General features: G+C 32.0%; 1 protein-coding gene across 1 annotated transcript in view; it reads left to right on the plus strand.

The window, feature by feature from the left end:
• The window catches only part of LOC145268275 (exocyst complex component 8-like), a 149,125-nt gene extending 128,363 nt beyond the window's left edge, over window positions 1-20,762 (plus strand). The window contains exons 14-16 of the mRNA XM_080123646.1: window positions 1,904-2,009; window positions 15,906-16,096; window positions 20,312-20,762. Of these exons, the coding sequence (XP_079979772.1) occupies window positions 1,904-2,009; window positions 15,906-16,096; window positions 20,312-20,470 (456 nt within the window). The 3' untranslated portion in view covers window positions 20,471-20,762. The remainder of the gene's footprint in view (window positions 1-1,903; window positions 2,010-15,905; window positions 16,097-20,311) is intronic.
• The last annotated feature ends 1,631 nt before the right edge of the window (window positions 20,763-22,393 follow it).

Raw genomic sequence — 22,393 nt, forward strand, 5'->3', positions numbered from 1 at the left:
TATAATTGCTCTCTCTACCCTGGGGCATTAATATAATTGCTCTCTCTACCCTGGGGCATTAATATAATTGCTCTCTCTACCCTGGGACATTAACATAATTGCTCTCTTCCCATGGGATACTACATACTTATAATATATAGTATATTTGCAACAAATATAAAAATACTAGCACCAACATTTTCACACAGGTATGCATTAATATAATCTCTTGTAATAACTTTAACAAGGTATGCATTGGTGAAACTTAGTTTCCCCTAAAAAAAGAAATTATAAACACAACAGATTCATAAAATTAGGCAGAATTAAGGATGTTTTGGTCTCACATGGTTAACTTTCAATTACAAAATTTAATCTTTGCAAATCTTCAATACTAAACTTAGAGGATTTATAGGAGCTGACCTCATATCCCAAATAAAAACCCCATATCGATCTAAAACCTGAATTCTTATAAATTTCACCATCCCTAGCTAAAAATATGGATGAAGAATATATAAACTTTTGGAGTGTTCAACTGAGTTCTAATCTATGGTTCCTTTGTGTAAAACATTCATAACAAATACTCTCCTAGCTGAAACAACCACCAGCAACTTTCCTACGTGTGCATAAAACTATACAAGAATCCCATGAGCAGAGTTTCTTTCCTAGAGCTGTCTGTCTGTGAAACGCATTACTGATTGTTTGTTTCCCAGTTAACTATAACATCTAATATGTATAAATTCCTATTGAGTCATCCATTTAGATAATCTAACCGTAACCAAATTCCACCATGTGTGATCTTGTTGTTTCACCATCTATCTAACACCTAACCCTTATCCTTGAGTAGCCTCTGGGCCTTGATAGGTAGTGATCCTCCAAGTAAAAATTTTTAAAAAGTTTTAATTTCATTAAATTCACTTTCTGCATACATTCATACATCATCATTTAAATTCCTTAAAAAAAAAAATCTTCCTCATACTATTTTGTCACTTCTCTCAACGATATTTCTATTCTCTCTCTCTCTCTCTCTCTCTCTCTTTTGCACCGCCTAAGCTTTCTCACCGCATTTTCATGAATACGGTTTCACCATCCAGCAATCCACCACCATAAAATTCCACTTTACATCATTTTTGATCCACTGACTGGTATGCACCTCCTTCTATACATAAACACACACCACTAAAAGACATTATCATCCAATCATTTTCAATCACACTTTCTAAGTATGTCCGGCCTATCACCAGACATACTGCTTCCCAACCTAGTAACTTGAATGCCTACTGGAGAGAACTTGAATGCCTACTAGACACTATCCTCAAATGTCTAAGGTCTCTCCGTACAGGCATTTGTCAGGGCAACCTGGCATGAGAATACTTTTCCTTAAAGTAAACAATGATTAAATATTTAAAATCATATCATAAGATCTCGGTATGGATAACCCACAAGCAATGGTACACCTTCTCCAAATGATGTTGCCTCAAGTAACAGCTGGATTCTCCACCAGACTAGATGAATTATTTAAAATGTGTGTTGTACATTACTCGTCTTAGGAAAGTAAAAAGGTCACTCGAGGATGTCAGATGACCGGTGAGACAACACGGTGATGATTAGTAATGGTGGAATGTGTATTGTTTGATTATTTAAGAGGATAGTTAAACAATGACACTTTTATATTAGTCAACGTTAGAGTCAGTCGGGAAGCAGCCCCACAGTACTGTGTTCCACAGACAAACAGTTCTGGGAAAGAAACTCTGCTCATGTAATTTTCATTTGGTTTTAGGCACAGATAAAGAGTGAGGGGGGAAATTGCTGGTAGTTGTTATAGCTAGACAAGTTCCTGTTGCGAATTTTTCACAAACATATAAGAGATATGTTATACTTATAAAATATTTATTTTAATTTTTGAAACCTTTTTTTTTAATCTTAGGAAGATCTTTGGCGGCCCATGAACCATTTAAGTAAACCTAACTGTAACAGGTTCATTGAAGACATGTGTGCAATTGGTTTTAATCATTTATCAAGCTTTGTTTATGGTAAGTAATAAGTTGTTTCTTCTCTCTGTCTCTTTTTTATTTATTTTTTTTTACTTTTGTGCACCTCTTTACATATTTGTCCAATAATCCAATTTTTATTTTTAATGAAATAAATATTTATTTAACAACCATTTTCTACATTTGTTTCGTTGTTGAATGCATATATAATTTTCTATCTTGCACTTTTCAAATCCTTTCTAAAATCATATATACACCTGACAATTCTCTTGTAGTTCTATTCAAATCAACACGGAGACAAATTTATCAGCATAGAAATTTATTTACAATTTAGTTTTTTGCTTATCAACAAAAAAAGAGAGAGAGATGTTAGTGGTAGGATTGGTTGGTTAGTGGCACGATGACAGAGAGGTGTCAAAGATGTCAATCACGCTCGACTGCTGTCAGTCTGCTCTCTTCTCTCTCCCCTGTTGTTTATGTTATATCTTATATAGACACCAATCGACATTCCTGGAAATGTAAATATTAAGATATTACATTCTTCTTTTCTATTTTGCATTGCGAAATTCATAACTCCTGACCTTGAAATGTAAAGTTATTTGTGATGATTACAATTCTGGTCATTTTCATGGGGCACAAGAATGTAGATCAAAATCCATCTGGAATGTATGAGTGTGCACACCTCTATATTCCTCGGTGTAATTCATGTCTCCATACATATCCAACACATTTCTTCTTGTGTTTTTTTTTTTGAAAAGGAAAAGTTTCTCTTGAAATATCAAAATATTTGCTACCATCCTGGATTTCCATAAAGAAGAAAACAAGATAAAAGGCTTTTGATTCTGCATTTTCTGATGAAATAATTAGAGCAAATGATTCCAGCCTATTTTTATAATTGAGATCTTTTATTAGTTTAGTCAATTGTTTTTTGTATACCTTAACTTTTTCTAAATAATTTTTATAAAATGATTATTTTTGTTCATAATAGCAAATATATTCATTATAAAAATTAAAAAAAAAATGTTTTTAATACTGAATAGCCTTATCATAAAAATAATTTTTATTTTCTTCATATTGTGTATTTAAAAAAAAAAAAAAAGTGCGCCTTTTTATATCAGTTCAGTTGTTGAATAAAGACTGAAAGATTTCACTTGTGTTGGATATAATGAATCCTTGGTTTGAATAACACTTTTTGACCAGATATCTATATATATAAAAATGTAATTCTTGGTTCGTTCAAAGTGAATAAAACCATGTTTCTACGTTACCAATTTAATTGAAATTTTCAGAAAATTTATCTGGAAAGTCAAGGAATGTTTGTATGTTATTAAAATAAATTAAGATCGCAAATTATAAAAAATATATTAAATAAAATAAAAATATTTTTTGTAACTGCGAGACTGTCCACCATTTCATTTCCGGTAGAAATGAGCCTTTCACGTGCACCACACGTTGACGACTTTTGAATTACAACATTTAACTATCTATTAATTCCCTATTTTTTAAATTATATATATATATATATTTTTTTGTACTTTAACCTTACAATTGAATAAAAAAAACATATCATAAAACTTTAATTAAACTTGGAAATACGATTTAAAAAATAGTGCGGATCGGTAAGTGCACTAGCACCATTTGTTTATCTTAATTTTTTATTTTTAAAAGCTTTCCTGGCGAAGCCTACCTAAAATAAATTTGTCTAATTCTTAATTTCTTATGTTATTGAAAAAAAAAAAAAAAAAGCATCCCAGAATTTTGATAAAATTTTCCATTAAGGCCTGTCTCAAGTTCGTATATAACAAAATACATTTTGGGTGGCCGTTGAGTTCCATAGCGACCAGCAGACTTAAAATAACGCGGATCGGTAAGTGCACTAGCACCATTTGTTTATCTTAACCTGTTAAAAAACTATACAAATTCTATAATTGAATATCCCCCTCAAAAAAACAAAACAAAAAATAAATCGGCAATTCCCCCCTAAAAGAAAAAATACCAGTGAGTGCATTTCTTCATATCTTGGAAACTACATGTTTACTGGAATTTTAAAGGATTTTCCGAGGGTGGAAAGAAAGTCCCCCACCCCCTAAAAAATCGTGTTCACAAAGTGGGTGATCATTTTATGTTAAATTATGATAGAAAAGTGATCCCCCACTTTTTTAGAACTAACATTTCTTCATACCTTGAAAACTACTCATTTGCAATTTTAAACGTTATTTTCATTTTCAGCGACCCCGAAAACATTTAAGAGTGGTAATTTTAAAGGAATTTTCGAGGGTGGAGTAATTCTTCAGATTTACCAAAAAAAAAAATAGCATCCCGGAATTTTGATAAAATTTTCCATTTTCTCACGTTCGTATATAACAAAATACTTTTTTGGGGTGGCGGTTGAGTTCCATAGCGACCAGCAGACTTATCCACTCATGTAAATTAAAAATGTTTGTGAGAAATTATCAATAAACGGTTTAGTTACCTTTTTTTTTTTTATACTTCATGAAAAGAATTAAGCCAACGTAAGTACATGAGAAATTATTAATAAATGTTTAGTAACTTTTTCCTTTTATTATTCTTAAGGAGTAAAACTTTTTTTTAATCATGAAAAGAGTTAAGCCAATGTAAATGAATAAATGTTTGTACACGTGACAAATTATCAATAAATGGTTTAGTTACTTTTTTTTATTATTTATGAAAAGAGTTAAGTCAACGTAAGTAATGTTTGTAAAAGTGCCAAAGGCAATGTAAGTAAATAAATAACGAAAATATTACGTGCGCATGCGTTAGCCTTGACTGAGGGGGGTACTAAGGAACGACCATTAAATAAGTCGCCATGGAACTCAACGCCCAAGGAGTATCAAAGATAGTTCTCATGATATGAAGAAATTTCTTTTCCGAAAAGTGGGTGATCACTTTTCCATGTAAATTTAGCTTAAAATGGGCACCCACTTTCTGGCCACTTGAGAAAGGGGGGTATTTATTTTCGTGCTTATTGGCTTACAGGTTTTTTGACAAGTTGGTACGCGAGTGCATATTTAACAGCCTTCGTTTATGCTCGCATGTAGCATAAACAAAGGCTATGTTTGTGAAATGGAAAATAGTCCCAGAGTTCAGAAAAAGAAATCAAACAAAAAAACTTTTTAGCCAAGAAACACACAGAAAAATTAAAAAAAATAGCATCCATTTTTTCCTATCAAATTCATTTGCTATTTTTATTGAAAACTATTTTCTCCCGGATTTTTGGTAAAATTTTGCATAAAGGGGCGTGCGTCTCACGTTCGTATATAACAAAAAAAATTTTTGTAGATTTTGGTGTGCTAAAAACGAATCTGCAAACCGTTTCCGCCGCAAAAAAGTAGTTATGATATGAAGAAATTACTTTTCCAAAAAGTAGGTGATCACTTTTCCATGTAAATTTAACTTAAAATAAGCACCCACTTTCTAGCCATCTGAGAAAGGGGGGGGGATTTCCCATGTTTATTGGCTAAACAGCTTTCGTTTATGCTCATGCATAGCGTAAACGAAGGCTACGGCTGTGAAATGGAAAATAGTCCCAGAGTTCAGGGGTTATTACCATGCAAAAGAAATCAAACAAAAAACTTTTTAGCCAAGAAACACAGAAAAATACCCCTCTCTCAGGTGGCCAGAAAGTGGGTGCTCATTCTAAGTTAAATTTACATTGAAAAGTGATCACCCACTTTTCGAAAAAGTAATTTCTTCATATCATTTCTTTCTTTTTGCGACGGAAACGGTTTGCAGATTCGTTTTTAGTACACTGAAATCTACAATAAAATATTTAGTTATATACGAACATGAGACGGGCCTTAAAGTAAAATAATACCAGATTTTTGGGGCAGATTTGCCGTTTAGTTGTATAATATTCTCAAACCAGGTAATCACTAAAAGGGACTCTTTAAAAGTCGTCACCTATATCAAGCAAAAGTTTAAAACCACTGATTATATGTCAGCCTACATCACAGTAACATATATTGAGTGAGTTCCTAACAGTATTTTGTATAGTTTTTAGTTTAAACTCATTTTCCAAAAATTTCCCCAAAGTTAACGTGTTCGATACAGTCTGCCGCTATTTGTATTTTTCAAATATACCAATAAACACTGCATGTTTTTGAACCGATTAAACATTATACATTACATAAAAACACTACAATGTTATCCAGTTAGCTAGAACATTTAATTTTCTTGCCTTTGATAACATTTATTTGTTTTATATTTATTTTTTGACAACTTCTTTGTATCTGTTTAGTAATACAAACCCTTTTCATTTAATGTAATGTTTAGTCAGCTCGAAAAACAGTGTTTATCGGTGTATTTGAAAGATACAAATGGTGGCGGACACTGCTGATTACGTTAAGTTTGAGAAAATGAGTTAAAACTAAAAAACTATACAAAATACTGTCACAAATCCACTGATTATGTCAGCCTATGTCATGGTAACATTTTTGACACTGTATTGTATAGTTTTTAGTTTTCAACTTACTTTCCCAAACTTAACGTATTCAACAGAGTCTGCAACCATTTCTGTTTTTCAAGCCGATTAAACATTTTACATTACATAAAAACACTAAACAATTATCCAGTTAGGTAGAAACATAACTTACCTTACCTTTGCTTTCATTTATTTGTTTTTGGACAACTTTTTCGAATCTGTGTATAGTAAACCCTCCCCCCATCACTCAAATATTAATTACTAACTCGCATTTTTGTATATAGGAAAAAAAAAAAACATTTAGCGTTTCAACATATTTGCTATGTTCAGCTTTATCCGCTGATTGTTGGTCAAGCCGAAGCCATGACTGACGGTAATCCCGAGGATCAGGATCCAATTCTACAAGAGTACCATTTTTTTCATTTTCGCCTTTTTTTTTTTTTACTTTTTGGAGTGGATTACTGTACTAAGAATATAAGAAACATGCATTTTCTCTTTTTATTAGAATTTTCCATTACACCAAATTGAGCCACAGCAACGCATGGCAGGGCACAGCTAGTATATATATACATATATATATATGTACAGCTTGTTATTTTATTAGGCAAATTGAACTTTTATGTTAAATTCTAGTACACCTTCTGAAAGAAAATGGAGGTATTTTTTGTTATTAAAGAAAAATGAACATGTTTTAACATCTTCATTCTTGCTTTCAAAGTTGTTAGATTCAGTTAATGTTTCTTTGGGTATTTTTTTGTGTGTCTGTGTGTAAAAAAAAATGTAACAAGTTTTATTTTGTGTTGAAAAGTTGTTTCTTTTTTTATGTAATAAAATGTTGAAGCATTTAAAATATCTTTGACTCCCCCCCAAAAAAAAAAAATAAAAAATAAAAAACATTTTAAACAGTAAATTCAAATTTTTATATCAGTGTCTTTTCTTCTTTTTTTTTTTAAAAAAGAATATTCGTTGACTTTATTTGTTAGAAACAAAACTAATAATACTAATACTGAAAATTGTAATTTATTAATAATGTTATTTATTATCAAAGTTTATGTCAGAATTTAAACCCAGTAAATTTAAGAATTTTAAAATTATTATTATTATATCAATTAAGATATACCACTGGAATATCAACAATAACAAAAGGTAATTCAGTTATATAACAATGAAAAAAAAAATGACAAGAAACCTTAAATTGTTAAAGAAAAAAACGGAAACCATCAGCTGTTTACCATGTAGCTGTTTCAGAGATTTAAAAACCGAACAGCAGTCAAATTCATGATTCTTCAGTGGAAAACACCACTTCCCCAATAACAAAATCTAGACAGAATCCAATTACTGTTTCACTAATATATAAGTTGAAACATTTATTATATAAGTTTGTCGTGCGTGTGTTTAATATGTTTGTGAGTCCGCTAAAAACCTTTGTCATCCACATCGAACCTGCTAGAATCTAGTACCATTAGAAAGAGGTATATCTCAGACACATCATCAATTGAAATGAATGGCTATCATCTTGAGGAGGCCTCAAGTTTTGACAGGCTTCTGGGCTTGACCTTTACTACTGATCTTAAATGGAACATGTACATCAAATCTGTTGCCAAGGCCGCTGGAAAAATGGTGGGATCCTTCTATTGATCCAGTAGATATCTCACTGCTGATGCAATTCTCTATCTATATAAGAGTCAGGTACGTCCAAGGATGGAATACATCTGGGCAGGAACTGCTAGAAAGGACGTCCTGCCTTGATAGAGAAAGTGTTCAACTGAGCTCCAATCTATGGTCCCCCCTCGCTAAACTTTCACAAGAAACATTCGTCTAGCTGAAAACACTATCAATAATTTCCCCCCAATCTTTATCTGTGCCTAAACCTAAATGTAGATTCCATGAACAAAGCTTCTTTCTTAGAACTGCACGCCTGTGGAATTGTTTTCTGTTTTCCTGCTTTCCAGCTGACTATGGTTGTCTTCAAGTTTAACGTAAACAAGTTCTTGATGAGCCGTTCCACTTGTTAACAAATTTACCAAATTTCCATTACTAACGATTACTATATTGTCCAATTTCTACTGTACACTCTTTAACCCTTATCCTCGAGTGACCTTTTGGCCTTGATAAGTTGTGGTGCCTATGTAAAAAAAAAATGTGAATTATTTCATGTATAAATGTCATTTTGTTGAGGGGGGGTAAAAATCTTGGTTTTAACACGGTTGATTCGTTGTTAAATTTGCAACGTGATAACATTGGTGACATCTCGGTTCAATCGATAGCATGTTCACTTAAAAACTTAACTTTTGCAAGTTCGTGTCCACTATGTGGTATCTTTTTTTCTTTTAATAACGTTTTTCTCTCTCCTATCTTTTCAAATTCTCAACTTTCTTATGCGTGTCAACCATGCGGCATTGTTTTCCTTTTAATAACGTAATAAGATGGCACCCAAGTTTTAACTTTTTTTTTTTATATATAATATTATATTTAACCATATTTTATGACCAAGCAATGCCAGGCACCACTTACCATGCTAGTAATAATATATATATATATATATATATATATATATATATATTTCTGTAGAAATATATTTTCTTATAATATATATTAATCCTTATTTAAGAAGCTTGGTGTAATTACAGAGCAATATAGAGAATAAATGACAAAAAGTTATATTCCAAAATTCATGATGTTGACCATCTTATAATTTATTCCTTTAATTCAGTTGACTTATACAGTTCTTGACAGTATCTGTTTCGTAGCACAAAATCAATCACTTATTATATCAATCAGTGAATCTATTATGCCTTAACTCATCAGAAATAGCAACAATCAATCCGTTAAAAGGATTTAAAGTGTGATTTTACATAATTAAAATCCGAAAATTGGAAGAGAAGCTGCAAATACCTTTTTATTTTTCCATTACACCATATTGAATTTTTATCAAACAAAGTCATTAAACCTAACCATTCGTACCAACTATTTTAATTAATTTATGAATCTTCTACCAAAATGTTCTATTTAATAATTAGTAAATTTATTAATTCTCATTTGTGTATACATACTTATGAAAATAATATCAACAAATTATAAACTATTATGTATGTTTGTATAAAAAAAAAAAAAGGATTAATCATTACGGTCGGTTATCATAACCAATCAATTGATTTGAATTGAAAACCCTACATAATTCAATTCTGTTAGCTATTATAATCAAGCTTATTAATCATTACAATTATAATTTTTAAAATCATACAATTCAAAAACTATACTTAGGTTTTGTTAAGTTTAAATATAATCTGAAAACTCCTTTATATCGTAATTATAAATAATTAAATTTACTTAGTACTATTAATACCTTGCTCATAGAACTATTCCGTGATAGCATATAAAATAATTTAGCAATAAAAATGCATTTAAAAAAAAATGAAGTATCTTTGGTACCAGAAAGGCAAATAGATAAAAGCAAAGAAACCTAGCCATACAAATTTAATGTATTAGTGCTGGGATAATTATTTGAAATCAGAAAAATTGGAACATTTTGGAGTATCGGAAAAAATTTGTGCCTATTTTCCGATGCCAAAAACAATTTTTTTTAATTGAGTTTGTTTAAAACAAAATATTCCACAGCTGGTATTGATAATAAAATGATGAATATTAATTGATTTTTATAGTAAAGCTAAAAGTTATAGATCATGCCGCACAAGTGTGCTTTTACGTTTGAAAAAAAATATCTGCACATTTAACATGTCTTTTTACGGTAATCGGGAAAAATTTATAAAGAATCAGAATCAGCAGTTTAATATGGAATCGGTAATTGTATCAACATTGGAAAAAAGTATTGGAAATGTCCCATCACTATAATATATATATATATATATATATATATATATATATATATATATATAAAGCCTGACAAATTCTCACTAGAATGAAATGTGGAATATTCTGTGTAGCTTAATTGCTATATATATTTTTTATAACTTACTACCTAGCTCTACCTATATATTGAGCACTGTTGAAGTAAATATTGAAAATTTACACATAAAATTATATTTTCATATAATAATTTATGTGATTATGTGATTAAATGAAGTAGTCATATATGTGTGTGTGTGTGTGTGTGTGTGTGTGTGTATATATATGTTTTTAACTCATTTCAAATTGTTTTTTAACATATTTTATTAACTGTTTGCTCATATTATAAGCTCTATTTCCTATTTGGTTTTATCAAGTTTTTACATCTGGCTGAGATAATTTTATAAATATTAATTCTTTAATATTTATAATATACTTTAATTTTACCATCTTGAATCATTTTGGTAAATTTAATTGTAATTTTTATTTTATATATATATATATATATATATATATATATATATATATATATATATATATATATATATATATATATATATAGTGATGTGACGTTTTCGATATTTTCCATTATTGATTCCAATTCTTCAAAGGTCTCTAAATATTTAACAATAGAGTTGTTATTTATTCCTGATTACTGTAAAAACAAATGCATATATTTTCTCAAACGTGAAAACACACTTGTGGGGGATGATCTATGGATATTAGTTTTACTGATAGTTTTAAAATCAATAAATATTTATTTTTTTATCATTACTACCAGCAGTGAAAGATTTTGTTTTTAAACAAAATCAAATAAAAAAAGACAATTAAAAGAATCGTTTTTGGCATCGGAAAATAGGCACAGATTTTTTCAATACCGATTCTGATACCCACAAAAGATTTTTTTTTTAAATTTGCACAAACATTAGTCATGATGAAAGTAAATTTTTCATTCATGGAGAGGGACCTGCATGCTCAGCTTGTTAACAGTAGAATGTAATAAATAAAAAATATTTTTAAAATGTGAATAGTTTTTTTATAAACAAAAGGAAGTACTTGCACAGTTTACAGACTATACTGAATTAATATTATTATTTAGAAAGTCATTCTTAGCATGGGGGTATTTACTTTCACATAATAATTTAATAAACAAAAGTTTCTGTAGAAATTTAAGTTTCCCAATAAAAAAAATAGCATTCTCTATAAAACTGCATAAATAAATACCCCAAAAGGAATATTTCCACAAGTAGTAATTTTATTTAACCTGTAGCTTTAGAAAAAAGTGAAAGGATATAACGAGCACAAAGAGACTAATTTTGGATTTTGTCCTTTTATTTTTCATTTGTTTATTTCCATTTTATTTTATAATAAACTTTGCAAACTTGCGTTTTCTTAATTGGAAAAATTTTGCCCAGAGTTCGATAAACAACCCAAAAGTCAAATTTTGGCTTTAGTTATAATAAAATTTGAAAGAGAAGACAAGTTCTACATTTTACAAGAATGTCTTATTGACAAAGGCTAAAAATATTTTAAGTATAATAAATCTGAGAATAATGGTCTGATAAAAAAAATCTTTACAAATATTCTTAACATTGATGGATTTATTTGAAAGATAAAAGGATAAAAAAAGGACACTACTACTACTACTACTACTACTGTTGCTGCTGCTCCCACTAATAATAATACCAATAAACATTTTGGGTTAAAAACTATTCCACTTATTTGTCTATTTGTTTATCTGTCTCTATACACTGGGAACATATGGTTTGTATTTCAGCCAAACTCTACATTCAGATGGCCTATTATATTTTTTAAGCCATAGGTCAACTCTGAAAGGTCATAAATAAGATAAAAGAGGCCATTTCTCATGGTAGTGGACATCCAATCAAAAAGTCTCATAAAGTGTTAACAATTTAGAGCTAAAGATGGATTATCAGGATGGGATTAAAATCAACATAGTTTTTTCTAATACTAACTTGAGGCCTGCATTACAACAACTCATTTAAAAGTAACTTGGCATAGTTACTTGTGTCTTTTATTTTTTGTTACTATAGAGTCACTGCTTATCAAGGCCTAGAAGCCACTCAAAGATAAAAGTTACTGAGTGCCACACGAGACAACACTGATGATCAGAAATAGTGGGAATCGGATAGGAGTTAATTACTTAAGAGGATGACTCAACAAGAACTTTTTTTACGTTGGACTTGAAAACGGCCATGTTATAGTCAATGAGGAAGTAACTCCACACTATTGTGTTCCACAGACGAGCAGTTCCAGAACTTGTATGAAATATTTTGTTTGTAACGCCTCTAGACAACTAAAAATAAAGTTAAATTAATTTTTTAGAAAAATAAATAATTCTGATATTATTTCGAAAAAAAAAAAATTTTTTTTTTTCACCGATATGATTAAAAATGTATAAATCAGGGGTTCTCAACCTTGTTTGGCCCCTGCATCCCTTTCACCATTTGTAAGAATGTCAACCCCCCCTCTCCCCTTCCAATTTTCTATCCTTCCCAAGATTGCCAGTATCAAAAATTGCACTGCTTTGCTATTACAAGTGCTACGGCATACAAAGCTTCAGTAACTTTTTGGTTTTCTTTAAAATCTTCTGTTGAAAACAGCTTCATCTTTTTGGAGATGGTGTTCAAAATAATTTTAGTTCTTATCTTCGTGATGAGGATGAACATTTTTCAAATGTTGCTTCATCTTCGCTGGTTTCAAAACATTATTTGTCAAAACTTTACTACCAATAATACGTTTCTTCACCATTTATGATGATGGATGTGAATCCATATCCAATATATGAATAATCCTATCTTTTTTTTTTTTTTTTTATACTCATGATGGGCTCCAAATGCTGTAAATAAAAACGAGAAAGAGTTAAAATTATAAATGAGTTAAAAATTCACCCACTCAGACTCCAAAATTCATCCCCTGGGGGTGAATTTCACCCCTATTAAGAACCTATGGTGTAAATAGTTTTTTTTTTTGTTTTTTTTTTGCAATAAAAAAACAACAATAAAATGTAATTATTAAATTTTAAAATTCATTTTTATACGTGTTAAAAAAGTTTATGTAAACATTTACTTTGTTTCTGTCAGATTTTAAATAATCTGCACTTATAAACCAATCGTTTGCCGTGAAGGGGGTTACTTGATTTTCGTGGGGACATTTCTGGGTTCACTGGTGTGAACAAACGGTATTCAAAAACAGTAGGAACCTCAATGGTGTGGACTTCTTCAGCATGGTTGTTGTCCAGTTCAGATTGTCATTTCTTGGGGTCATTCTGGCTGTGATGTATGTTTGGTGGCGACAAATGATACGCAACATGGATTTGTAGAAATAAGAACTTAACTACTTTATTTTACAATATTATACTTTCATTAAAAAAAATGGTAATTTTTTTTTTTTTTTACATAGGCATCACAACTTATCAAGGCCCAGAGGCCACTCAAGAATAAGGGTTAAAGAGCATACAGTAGTAAAATTGGACAATCCAGTAATTGTTAATAATGGAAATTCGGTAAATTTGTTAATTTAAGTGGAACGGTTCATCAAGAACTTGTTTACGTTCGACTTGAAGACAGCCATATTGTAGTCAGCTGGAAAGCAGGAAAACGGAAGACAATTACATAGGCATGCAGTTCTAAGAAAGAAAGAAAATTACTATTAAATTGTATTAAATTACAAACGATTTCTTGTATCCTAGCCTAGGTTACCTTAGCTAATTCTTTGCACGGGAGGTAAGGGGTGTCCCAACGGATACACTAAAATATGCATGCTTACGACATTCTAGTCAATCAGGGGGAAAAAAAGAATTCTGTAAAAATGGGATTATTGAAAATCTATTGCCTAACTCACAAGACAGACCCTATCACTATTAATTGCTGTTGCATTCCTGAAAAGTTATTGATGTTTCTGTTTAATAAATTTACGTACTTTGATTTTAATAAAAATGGGTGAAACCTGGCCAATGAGGGTTGAGGATATGCGTTGCATGGAGAGAGACACTACGAGAATGACGCAGTGTGTAATGTGAATCTTAAAGACAACCTTAGACCTGATGAGCTCAGATGATTAAATATACACACCATTGGGAGATATGTGCAGAACAGGAAACTTCAATGGTATGGTCACGTTGAGAAAATGGATGAGAATTCTTGGTTTAGTAGGTGTAGAATAGTTCAGATAGCAAGTTCAGTTCATACAGGGAGGAAGTGATAAGCATGGACTTGAGAGAAAGAGGGATAAGTAAAGACCTGGCCAGAGATAGGTTAGTTCAGAAGTCAATTTTTAAAAGCCGTACAACGCAAGCCAGCATGTAAAACAGGAATTAAACTGAAAATAGGGGACACTTTGGAAAAATCTAAATATAATAGTAATTGTCTCAGAATAAAGGGTTTCCCCTATGTTGACTAAGGACCAGTTACAGAACAATAATAGTTTCCTAAAAAAATAATAAAATAAAATGTTTGAAAACATTGGCCTTAACTTTCAACTTTTAGGTTGGCTGTAAAATAATTTCAGATAATATTAAAAAAGATAGCAAAATAACATAATAGTTCCCCCCTCCCCAAAAAAAAGAATACTAGCCTGGGTGCTCAGTGTTGTCCGGGTGTTTGGAGGTGTGTGTTGAGCAAAGAAAAAAGGCAAGCAAGCTCAAACCCGAAGAGCAAAGGGGGGGAAAAGAATGTGAAAAAAGACAAAAAAGATAGAGAGTGAGTTGGAATTCAATCTTCCTTGCTAACTGTTAGGCCAGAGTAGATAGTGAATTCAATGAGTTGGTAATTAAGTTACGAATCAAAGGAGTCGCCACCCATGTGCAGAAATGAACATTGCTTTAAAACCAGGCTTGGGGCCAGTTAAGCTTCCTGCTTTCTGCCTTGATATTTATTTGCTACCCCACGAAAGCAAAGTAGACATAAGGTCGTTTTTAATGTGAGGGAAGACCAGCTCCCCCAAATAGGGGGTACTCTGGCAGTATCTAAATAAATAGTAATTGTCTCAGAATGAAGGGGTTCCCCTACATTGACCAAGGACAAATTACAGAACAATAATAGTTTCCTATATATATAAAAAAAAAAAAAAAAACACAAAATTTTGCTTAAAAACATTGGCCTTAACTTTCAACTTTTATGTTGGCTATTAAATAATTTCAGATGATATTAAAAAAGATAGCAAAATAACATAATAGGTTTCCCTAAAAAAAAAAAGAATATATATATATATATATATATATATATATATATATATATATATATATAAATAAATTTTGTTTAAAAACATTGGCCTTAACTTTCAACTTTTATGTTGGCTATTAAATAATTTCAGATAATATTAAAAAAGATAGTAAAATAACAATAATTTCCTTTAAAAAAATTTGTTAAAAAAGGTTATTTCTTCAAAGAAATTCTGGATAAGAACCTTTAATTTATATTGGATATTAAAAAATTTCAAATAATACTATAAAAGAAAGCAAAATAATAAAAGTTTCCTAAAATAAAAAAGATAAAGTAAAAATATTTATTAAAAACATTGACTTTCAAGAAATTCTATATAGGGTGTATTCAAAAAATAATATTTTTAAAAGTAACTCACCAACTCAACATTGGTTAAATTTCTCTTTTTTTTTTCTTTTCTCTCAACAGATGACTGTTTTGTTTCCTTGACACCGAATACCGTTCTTTTCACCAAATCCACGCTTGTATTTGTGGATGATACTTTGAAAATGTACACTCCCGCTTTGGAATCTGTCATCAACAACACAATCGCCGATATATTCAAAGCGCACATAGCGCATGTGCAGAGTTCGCTTAAAGCAGCAAAATTTTCCAATGATGTAAGTAATTTTTTCTTTTTTAATTTTATTATTTAAATTTGCATTGCAGGCCCCCACCATAGCTCAGAATTAATACATAAGAAAAAGAAATACTTTAGTATTTAGATAGTTTAATAAATGAAGAATTAAACATGTTGTAATATTAGTTGTGGATGTGTAAAAGAAAGTAATCTATCTCCTATCTATAAAAGTTAGACAGTGTGTGTGTGTGTGTGTGTGTGTGTGTGTGTGTGTGAGAGAGAGAGAGAGGACACCTCTCAACCTATATGTTAGTGTTGGGCCAATTAATCGGAATCAGGGATTGGAAAAAATCAACAAATTTGGCGGTATCGGAATTGATATTGAAATCAAAAAAGTTGGTGCCTATTTTCCGATGCCAAAACACTTCTTTTAATTGACTTTTTTTTTTTATTTGATTTTGTTTGAAAACATAATACTCATATGCACAGGTCTTAGTTTCTGTATTGAATTAAAATATAATATTTATGTGTATTTTATGACCAGGCAATGCCAGGTGGCCTGCTAGTAAGGCAATACTTTCGCATTCTGTTATGGGGGTAAAAATGGTAATAAATGAAAGGAACACAGGATTTTTAGGAACGAAACGTATTCACATATATTACAGGCAAAGTGGGTTGAGTATATCCATTCCTCAATGGTAGGACAATTTGCCTTTTTTTTGGGGGGGGGGGCTTTTCTTGTTTCTAAAAGTGTGGCTGAAGTTTGAGCTTGAAGTGGTCAAAATTTCTGTATAGCAACACACACACACACACACGCACACGCACACAGGTACTCCCCCCCATCAGGTTCGAGCCTACCTCCCTTCCAAAACTTTTTCCGCTATTTTATTTTTTGTTTTTCTTTGTTTTTTTAATATTTGTTTTTGAGCGTACATTCCTACCAAAACATTTTTTTCTTTTTTATCTACCCCCCCCCCAACACACACACACACCTACAAACACCCGGAAAACGCCGGGTACCCCCGCTACTCTATTATATAAATCTCACCTGTCTGTTAGTGTGTGTGTATGTATGTTTGTATGTTTGCCTAAAACTTTCGACAGAGGTGATGGATTTTCATGAGATCAGTATCATTTTGAAGCTCGCCCCTTCGGACGACAAATATCGAAAAATTGGCTAAAAATATTAATTCCTTCACCCTCAACTGGGCACTTTTCTAAAGGGAGGGGGTCGCTTTTTTCACCAATATTTTCGAAAGTCATCCCCTTTTTTGATTGACTAACCTTAATTTAAACCTAAGTCACTTCCGGTTTTGCGATGGACAAAACGGCAAAGGCGTCACTTTTTTTTTCACATTCTTTTCCTCCTTCAGGTACGGGTTTGAGCCTACCTGCCTACTGCCACTTTTTTTTTTTTTTTTTTTGCTCAACACACACCTCCAAACACCCAGGCAATGCCGGGCACCCAGGCTAGTATAATATGGAAGTGAATCAAGGGTTTGAGAAGGATTTTTGTAATTTTTGTTCATTTTTTAATTAATGTATCTAAGAAAGACTTGTAGTTAGTATAATAATATTAATAATAATAATAAAGAACTTGAAAAAAACTAATAGGAATCTACAGGAAAACTGATACTATGCAATGGACAGTAATGTTAAAAACACCGGAAATCTTAAGTGTAGAAACTAATCGATATGAGCGAGAAATGCTAACCAGACATATAGAAACTGCAACAGAAGTGAAAGAAAAAGCACTAACCAGACCTCCACTGGATGTGTTCAAAGAGGACAGAGACCTCGGAGAGGCTTATTGTCACCCAAATTCCAATGAATACCAAAAGTCGCTGCCAACAAGAAATCAATCCTAAACAGCTGTTACGATAACGCAAAGATTTTTGAAAGAGGAATAGAGTACTAGAAATCTCGGGAGACTTGTTACTTGGACTCCAGGGAACACCACAGGTTGTTTTCTCAAATCTTTGATAGTCTGTGTGAAAACTTCTAGTGGGTAGTAGTAGTAGTAGTAGTAGTAGTATCCTTTACCCCTCAAACAGTGAGTTAGTAAAGAAGATGGGGACATAATTTTCCTCTTTTCAAAGTAGTCAACCACCTCAACAGAAACAACCTTCTTAGTGACATGCAATATGGTTTCCACTCTGCAAGATCTACAGCAGATGTGCTAACGATTATATCACATAGGATTAGTGAATCTCTTGACAAAGGTTTCCTTTCCAGGGCAATTGCTCTTGACATATTGAAGGCCTTCGATAAGGTATGGCATAAGGGCTTACTTAACAAGATTTCCAGCTACGGTATTACTGGAAATGTTTTCTCAATCATTAAATCATTTCTCTTTGATAGGTTCATAAGAGTAGTGGTTGATGGGCAGAAATCAGAGGCCCACAGTATTAATGCTGGAGTCCCCCAGGGGTCCATCCTGGGCCCAACTCTCTTCCTGATTTACATCAATGATCTCCCAAAACACATACTTAAATCATTCGTCGACATCTATGCTGATGACACGACCATCTATGGCAACACATCAAAGGCTGTAAATGTCAAGGTTCTCTCTAATTCTCTCTCCTCTGATCTTGAGCATGTGGTACAATGGGGGAAGAGGTGGCTGGTCACTTTTAATGCATCCAAAACCAAGCTTCTATCTTTACATCATCAATGCTCTGATCCCCATCTGGCATCAATTGAAATGGATGGCTCTCGTCTTGGGAAGACTCCATGTTTTGACAAGCTTCTGGGTTTGACCTTTACTCCTGATCTGAAATGGAACACATACATCAAATCTGTTGCCAGGGACGCTGGGAAAATGGTGGGATCCTTCTAGCGCTCCAGAAGATATATCACTACTGATGCAATTCTCTATCTATATAAAAGCCAAGTACATCCAAGGATGGAGTACTGCTGCCACATCTGGGCAGGAGCTGCTAAAAACAGCCTATCCTGCCGTGACAGAGTACAAAATAGACTTCGTGGTTTAGTGGGGGATGTCCTTTTCTCTTCCCTGCAACCTCTCTCCCACAGAAGAGACGTTGCGAGCCTGTCTTTGTTTTATCGTTATTTCCATGGCAGGTGCTCGTCTGAGCTCCAATCCCCCCCCCTCACCAATTTTTCACGAGAAACACCCGTCTGGCTGAAACTACTGTCAATTAATTTTCCCCACTCTCTATCTGTGCCTAAATCCAACTGTAGATTCCATGAACAAAGCTTCTTTCTTAGAACTGAAAGCCAGTGGAACTCTCTGCCACTTGCCTGTTTTCCACCTAACTACAACTTGGACATCTCCAAGTCCAACATAAACAAACTCCTGACAAACCGCCCCCTTAAGTAAGATACTCTATCAAAACCCCCAATACTAATGATTACTACAATACTATCTCATTGATTACTGTACACGCAATAACCCTTATCCCTGAGTGGCCTTCGGGCCTTGATAAGTGGTGACCCCTATGTAAAAAAAAAACGACCATTGAAATATGTTGCTGTACACTTTTTGTGGTCTTTTGGTGTTTCCAGGACAAGAATTCATCTGGTCTGGCAGAATATGAAGCTTCATCCTGTTACTAAAGATACACATCATAGTGAGGAGATTTTATTTGGGCAGTGAATACTATGTGATTTCGAATATTTGGTCAGGGTTTACTTCTATAGAAAAAGTATCCTCATGCCAGGTTGTTCTGACAAACCCCTGTACAGAGAGACCTTAGACACTCGAGGACAGTGTCTAGTAGGCATTCAAGTTCTCTCCAGTATGTGTTTGCATGTGATCCTGGTTTGTCTCTGTTATTCCAATATTGTAACTGTCAGAGAAATGAAGGTTTGCACCATTGCTTACCTCTTCCCGTCTGGTGCATGAACGAGTTGAGGGGCCCTTTTTATCCCGGGTGGCAACCTGCCAGTATTTTCTTTTGTTTATACTTTTATTCATGTTGTCTTTTTTGAATATTTGGTAGGGTTTACTTCCTGCTAGAAGTATCCTCATGTTAGGATCTTTACCCTGACAAACATCCTATACAGAGAGACCGAAGACACCTGAGGGTGGTGTCTAGTAGGCATTCAAGTTCCTCTCTCTATATAAATACTCACATGCAAAGTAAAATTAATATATCACTTACATTTATCATTTCAATAACAGAACTCAATATCACTGATAATTTTTCAGCAAAATTTTATGTTACTTGAAATGTATTATACTATTTTCTGATATTATTTCTTGTTTTTTTTTTTTTTCTTTTCTTTTCAGCAAAATTTTATCATGAAGAATGCCCAGTTCATTCTTGAACGATTTCTTGGAATGGTTGAAGCACTTTATCAGGACAGGGAAATCGTCTTTCCAAAGGAATTACTTGACGTAAACAATGAATATAGACGTCTTAAAACATTTACAAAAAGTCTCAATTAACTCCGCCCTTATTTTATGTAATTATATATATAAACAAAAGAATATAAAAAAACTTTAAATTAAAGTTTATTTAAAAATATATCTTACGTTCAAAATCATTAATTTAAAGTTATTTATACATTTTTAGAAGCACTATGTAATCTCAATTCTTTTTCTTACTTTTATGTAAGATATTTCATAATTGAATGAAATATTGAAAATATCTAAACAAATAAAATGCAAACAAAAAAGAAAAATGTTTTTTTTTTTTTCAATTGTTAAATTAATAAAAATAAATTCATAAAGTAATCTTTTTTATACGTTACGTGCAATTTTTCTTGAAAAAAAAATATTGTAAACAAAATTGCTTGGACAATTTAACAGTTTATTTATATTGCTGATTTTCTTTCCAGACAAGCAGGATTCTGGTTAAAGTGTAACATATTTCTATTAAAACTTCTATCTCCGTACCTTTTTCTCTTTTTCCAACCTCTTTTTTTCTTCCATCCATCCCATTCCTCTCTAACTGAACACACACACAGGCAACTATTATTTATATAACAGATTCTTTTTGGAATGAGTCAGCATTTTCTTTCCAAATTAGTACATAACACCCCCAAAAAACGACCCTTCCTGACAAAAACTGATCCAGAGAATGAATAAATTTTTCTTAATTTTATAATTTTAGATATTACTAGCAAGCCACCCGACATGTCCTGGTTGTAAGATATGCTTAAATATGATATTTTAATTAATGCAGATTATGTATTATTATAAAGACAATTCTCTATCGATTATTATGTTGAACCTAATATATAGTAGTGAGATCAAAACTAAAATATATATATATGACTTGGGTGCTATCAGTTAGAATCGAAACCAAAGCAGTTGTATGCATTGGTTTCGATTCTAACTGATAGCACCCAAGTCATATATATATATATATATATATATACACACACACACATATTTGTATATATAAATATATATATATATATATATATATATATATATGTATATACAAATATATGTATGTGTGTATAAATATATATATATGTGTGTATATATATGTATGTATATGCGTCTGTGTATATATGTATATGCATGTGTATGTATATGTGTATATATGTGCGTGTGTATATATGTGTATATGTATGTATATATGTGCGTGTGTATATATGTGTATATGTATATATGTGTGTGTATATGCTCCTTCATATATATTCTACATGTACGTGTATGTGTACGTGTGAGTGCATACGTATGTGCATGCGTTTATGTATGAATGTATGTATGTATGTGCATGTTGTCATGTGTGTTTGTTCTTGCGTATGTATGTTTGCGTGCATCTGTTTGTATGCATGCTTGTATGCGTACGTGTATATCTTTATTTCGATATGTGTGTGGGTGGAGAGGACTCCCAAAAGCCTTGTTAAGGCAACCCATCTGGTTGAAGCGAATCTCTGATTTTAAAAAAAAAAAACAAAAAAAAAACATAAAGCGGGAGACCAGTACCCGCATTAAGCTGGTCTGCAGTTTGACTTGTTGCTGGGTATCTTGCTGATGATTGTTGCTGGATCTCAACATTTTGAACCGAGAGAGAGACTTAGCTGTCGTACAAAGCTAAAACTCTGTAACATCATCTTTGTATAGATACTTCCCCAGACATTGATCTATAAAAATTGTCTGTGGCGATGGAAAAATTGTCACGCGTGTAGCCCTGAAATGCTGGAAGCATGTAATAATTGATCTGCCATCATTCTATATATGTATATGTGTATGTATGTATGTATGTATGTATGTTAATATATGTACTAGTGTATGTATGTGTAAGTATACCTATTTGTATATGTATGTATATATGTAGGTGTGTATATATTATTTATTTATTTTTTGTGTACATATGTTTATGTGTTTGTATGTATATACGTATATATATATATT

This window comes from Euprymna scolopes, chromosome 43, assembly GCF_053919585.1.
Source record: "Euprymna scolopes isolate OS-2025 chromosome 43, ASM5391958v1, whole genome shotgun sequence".
Taxonomy (NCBI): domain Eukaryota; kingdom Metazoa; phylum Mollusca; class Cephalopoda; order Sepiida; family Sepiolidae; genus Euprymna; species Euprymna scolopes.